Here is a 5,983-nt window from a genome sequence, read left to right on the forward strand (position 1 = left end):
TCTAACGGGCTGGGAGGCTAACTGTTGGGGTCGAAAACGGTTACGACAAAGTTAACGTCCAAATCTCCGCAATACACAAGTATGTCCCTCCGCAACATATTTTTTCGAGATGAAGTTTAATTCGAATTCCATTTAGATCAAACATAAGCCATCGGAAACATACCCAAACCAATTACAAATAGGTTCGAGTATGACAATCGGAACACGGACAAACCAAGCTCGGTCATTGTGCAACTACCGCACATACACGCTATCTGGTCGCTACATAGCGACCAAGCGTCTCTCCCGCTCGGTCGCTACGTAGCGACCGACCTCGGCCAAGCTCGGTCGTTACGTAGCGACCGAGCTCTTCCTAAACATCGATACGACACCAGTCCATGCATTCTTGTCTATCCTTCGATGCTATCTCCCGAAGACCGTAGCGAACTCAGTTCATGTTTTCCACCATTCTAAGTCATCAATCAAACTTTGCGGTAAAAACCGCGGAAAGTTCGTTCTTTATCGAAAGAAGTCGTAATAAACGTTTCGAATCGGAAGACGGCCCAAAGGGACCTAAGACACGACTCGAGGCCCATCTTATGATTTCTTAACCAAAAGCCCGTAAACCGTAGGACGGTTTACGCTTGGCGCACAAGGAAGGATAAATGTCAAGTTTTTGTGGATAAATACAAAATTTTGAAGATAATTACGAAGATCGGAAAAAATAGAATATCTCCATTTTATGCTATGACGGCTTAAGGGCAGAAGAGTAAAAGCGTAAACAGACCTTGGAGCGAGTATATAAGGAGTCCTAGGCGAGAGGCATGGGGGTAGAACTTTTCAGAGCAAACTTCGCACTTAGAGCAATTTTAGGCAACTTTCTGTTTTTGATATTCGAGCTGCGACTCAACTAGGTTTTCTAGTCTTAAGGTTTTAGAACTAGGAATTGTGAGAACCGAAATTCGCACTGTCGATTTCCGTTTTAATTAGAAAACTAGGAAAACTCTAATTTCCCAGAGGTCCCGGATCTCTGCGAGAGCCAACGACAAGTGACCAAATATATGCGGAAATCATGAAAAGATAACAAACAAGTTTAGAGAAAACAGTAGATCTTATTTCGAGTCCGCGTAAGAGCGTTGCGATCATTACAAGAGATCATAAAAGCTTTGGCCGCAAAGGCTGTCAGCGAGTTACTTAGTTTTAGCGGCCTAAAAGCTCAAACCTAGTTGAGTCGCAGCTCGATAACAAAAGACGAAAAAGATACATAAAAGGTTTTTGATTGATTTCGGACTGAACCTTGTTAAAGGCTGCCTACGTGCCCTTTTCGAGGATCAAGCCGAACGTAGTTCAATTGATAGAGCTGGACAAGAGATCGAACTGCCTGGGCGAGTTCGTCTAGTAATTGAGTGCCAGTCATAGAAACCTAACTTGTCAAGAATAAAGCCTAAAGTTTCTAAGTGCAGAGAATTCTTAGTCTAAAAGAGTTGCCCCCCATGCCTCTCGCCTAGGACTCCTTATATACTCGCTCCTAGGTCGGTTTACGTTTTTACTTTTCTGCCCATAAGCCGTCATAGCATAAAAATGAAAATATTCTATTTTTTCCGATCTTCGTAATTATCTTCAAAATTCCGTATTTATCCGTGGAAACTTGACAATTATCTTCCCTTGCGAATCAAGCGTAAACCATCATATGGTTTACGGGCTTTTGGTTAAGAAATCGTATGATGGGCCTCGAGTCGTGTCTTAGGTCCCTTTGGGCCGTCTTCCGACTCGAGACGTTTATTACGACTTCTTTCGATAAAGAATGAACTTTCTGTGGTTTTTACCGCAAAGTTTGATCGATGACTTAGAATGGCGGAAAACCTGAACTGAGTTCGCTACGGTCTTCGGGAGATAGCATCAAAGGATAGACGAGAATGCATGGACTGGTGTCGTATCGATGCTCGGTCGCTACGTAGCAACCGAGCTTGGCTCGAGCTCGGTCACTACGTAGCGACCGAGCTGTGTGCATGCTTGGTCACCGCGTATCGATCGAGCTTGGCTTGTCTGTGGTCCAATTGCCGTACTCGAGCTTGTCCGCGGCCGAATTGGATACATGTCTGTTTCCTTCGGATTTTCGGTATTTAGTGGTTCGATTGAGATTTGAACAAGATTTTACCGCAAGGCTCTTTGTAAAGATATCTTTACGAAGATTACTTTTCGTAAAAACGTTCATGCTGATTTTTACGGACTTTCAGACATGTATTCCGTCGTGACCGATTTTGACCCCAACAGGAATCTCGCTGACAGCTCTCGAAGCCCAGGCTCTTACCTTGTTGTAATGCTCAGATGCAAATTTGGAATAAGATCTATTTTGCTCTCTTTTCGATTTCTTATACTTTATCATTGTTATTCTCGTGTTCTGATTACTTGGCGTGTGGTATTAGCAGATATCCGGGACCTCTGGGAAATTAGAGTTTTCCTAGTTTCCTTATTTAAACGGAAATCGACAGTGCGAATTTCGGTTCTCACAATGAACTACTCCAAAAGAGGCATCTCCGGGAATTCCTCTCAGAGAAAGCAAAGAACCATATAAATAAAGAGGTGCCTGCAAAATCTGCTGGAGCTATACCCAACTCGCCAGGACATAGTGATCCATGTCATATCCGGAGGTTCAGAGACAAGTGGCATGAGTCATGCAGCTGCCAAGAAAAGCGCCCGTAACGCCAAACACGGCCTGGAGATGACCAAACCAAAGCGCTTGCTCCTAGGTTCCGACAAAATAAGCTTCACGGCAAAGGAGCAGGAGAGGATCCTGGCTCCCCACCACGATGCCCTGGTTATCTCACTCACCGTAGCAAACTGCTTGGTGAAAAGAATACTAGTGGAAAACGGTAGCTCCAGCAACATCATCTTCCAGACTGTGTACCAGGTCTTAGGGCTGGAGGAGAGTTTCCTGACGCGCAAAATAACTCCACTCATTGGATTCAGCGGCGAAGTCAAGCAAACGGTCGGAGAGGTCACTCTCCCAGTATACGCTGAAGGGATCAACATGTCTACCAAATTCCTGGTCGTCGACTGTCAATCAGCATACAACATGATCTTAGGACGACCCTGGATTAATGACATGGGAGCAGTCCCTTCAACCCTTCATCAAATGGTGAAGTTCCCTATACCCTGGGGCAACAGAATAATCAAGGGAGATCAGGAGAACTCTCAATCCTGCTACCAGACCACCTTAAAGGGAAATACCAATGTCTTATAGCAATTACAGAAGAGACCTCAGGTCCCGCGAACTCAAGGACCATAGGTCAAGAAGGCAGGCGAATGGCGATCAGTTCAGAGGACGCGGACCCCAAATCATGTGAAGGAGCCCCTGAGGACCGGTATCGACCGCTGCACATGGTCTCACTCAAGGTCCTCCAAAGCGGTACATGCTCAGAAATATGGATCTCGCAAGATCCTCGTCCTCCGCCCCGCATGGATCTCGTCAACTCTCAACCGATGGTCACACAAATGAAGAAGTGGGGCATAAGCACCGTGAGGAGACCTCCTCTGAAACCATAATGGACGGATCTGGGGCAGAAGTCACCCCGCCAACGAAGAACGAAGAAACCTAGCCAAGCCAGAGCTCCTCAAATCTGGTCGCTCCGGTGGATGAATGCGACTACACATCTCTTGGCCGTGCTGAAAACCTTCATCACCAGGAAACACCGGTCGTGGACCCCCAGTAACAAGAAAATCTACGGAAACCGGGGCACGAGACAAATCTTGGTCACGGTCCCCGGACCCAAGGGAGAAGCAGTACCCAGCAATGGAGAGAGGGATGACGCTCCAAGGTAGCACTCGTATAATCCTCAACAAACCGGCATGAAGTCTACCTCCTAGGAGGAAAGCGACAGACGGGTCCACAAAACCCTGAGGAGTGGTCACGACCACAGAGTGCCGCTACAGACCGCAGCGAGAAAGAGGAATCCTCCAGCAGTGGCACTCACCCAAACAGCGAAACAGAGCCTACGGGCTATATAACAAAGGTAAAACATGGCCTAACCACTGGGGTACCTCGCAAGCTAATGTCTTGCACGGTCTCCGTACCATGATTTTGATTATTTATTTATTATTTAAGCATTATGTTTTCCTACTCATATGTACGTTGAAACGTCTCCAGACAAAAGCTTATGTAATAAAATAGTTCTGACTATAAAAGAGTAGTAGGAGTACCACAGTACTTAAAGGGGTAAACGAGCTGGATCAGGTCCAAGCGACCTCCGATCCTGGCCAACCCTCAATGAAAAGTGGTACGACCACAGAAAAACAAAACGGGTATGAGACATAAAGCAGGAATGGGTATGCGCAAGCCTGAGTATGCTGTCAAAACTACCTAAAACCCCTATGCAGCCTAAGGCGCATCGGGTCCCCAGAGTACCAATGTGAAAAGCACATGTATTAAAATGCCACGAGCTAGATACATGGAACATATGGTATATACTCATTGCAAAAGTATTGTGAAACACATGGAGCAATCTAAATCATGCTTCTCAAGACGTGGAAAGCAGCGTAAGCCTGGGACTTGGGTCACAACACCCATACGAGCACCCTTTAAGCATGTCAGTGACTTCCTGTTGAAGTAGAATACATCATAGGAACTCGATAGTGGCCAGCTTCCGAGCAGCAGAATGCAAAACCTAAACAGGTACCGGTAGTAGTCTTGCCTAGGAAGACGGAGTACGGTCCCTGCAAAAAAACAAAAACATTCCGGGTTTCCAAGAAACTCCGGGTCTTTATGCGAGCCCCCGATCTAAAAAGGAAACCTAAGGTTCCCCAAACGATTTCGGGTCCTACGTATAAAATCTAAGGAAGAACCTCTGGGTTCCCCTATAGCCTCCAGGTTCCAATGAAAGATCTCAGTGTCTAAGGAAGAATCTTCGGGTTCCTATACTACCTCAGGGTCCAGATACACTAGGGTCCCAATACGATCTCCGGATCCAAGGGAAGAAACCCTGTATTCTTATACGACCTTCGGGTCCAAATCACAAAAACCTCCAGGTTCCAACCACGATCTTCGGATCCGACTAAAAAATCTCTGGATTCCTACATCACCCCCGGGCCCCAATCTCGGTCCCAGGACCTAAATAAAGGACCTTCGGGTCCCAGATAAAAGACCTCGTAGTCTGACAGGGACCTCCGGGTCCCAAGACGCAATCTAAGGATACAAGAGGAGCCCTCGCGCCTCCCTCTCCATTGATCGCCAGATCCTATCATTCAAATTTACGAAAAGAGGGATCCTAGACTCCAAAGTTCCACTTCGATTGAGAAACAAGCGAAAAACAATATTTTTCGAAAAAGCATACTGGAGCGAAGTAACAGAAAGGAGTAAAAGGGTAAAAGAAAAAATGAAGCATCATTCATAAAGTCAAGGAGCGGGCTACAAAGGGCCTTTATTCAAAAGAAAGCGACAAAAACCAAAGTCTCAAAAGATAAATCAAAAAGACGGTTCCTCCGAGAAACACAACCCTATAACAGATCTTAGGGTTGCAGCCAGGAAGAGATTCTCCGATTGACGGCAAAACCCTCCAGATAAGAACAGGTGACGACGATACTCTTCTTCTGGATTCCAATGATCTACGCGCTTCTCCATCCACTCCCTCATCAGCTCCCACCTAGCCGAAGCTCTCACTTGCTGAATTAGAAGGTCCTGACAAGCCATCATATCTTGCACCTGGCCACGGAGAAGGAGGGCCTCACTAGTAATTCTCCAATGGGCATCTACCAGAAGATCCAGGCTAGGCATAATCTTGGCGCTTGTTGACGAGATAGAAGACATACCCCAGCCGATAAAGCGGTCCTCGCCAGTCTTGGTGGAGGAGTATAAGAAAGACGCCGCTTCCGCGTTTTAACCTTCTGATACTCGTCATAAATAACCGATACCGGAGACCTCACCGCATTCCCTAGAGAAAAAAATGCATACATGCATGAGAAACAAAACAAGACAGTCCTATCAGATGGAGAAGAAAGGCCTACCCCA

The 5,983-nt window shown here is 46.2% G+C and overlaps 1 protein-coding gene across 1 annotated transcript; it reads left to right on the forward strand.

Annotated features, from left to right (window-relative positions):
* The first annotated feature begins 2,647 nt into the window (after nucleotides 1-2,647).
* On the forward strand, nucleotides 2,648-3,223 carry LOC106363092. Its single transcript, XM_013802894.1, has one exon. The coding sequence runs from the start codon at nucleotides 2,648-2,650 to the stop codon at nucleotides 3,221-3,223; it is 576 nt and encodes a 191-aa protein (XP_013658348.1).
* The last annotated feature ends 2,760 nt before the right edge of the window (nucleotides 3,224-5,983 follow it).

Source organism: Brassica napus, chromosome A9 (genome assembly GCF_020379485.1).
Source record: "Brassica napus cultivar Da-Ae chromosome A9, Da-Ae, whole genome shotgun sequence".
NCBI lineage: Eukaryota > Viridiplantae > Streptophyta > Magnoliopsida > Brassicales > Brassicaceae > Brassica > Brassica napus.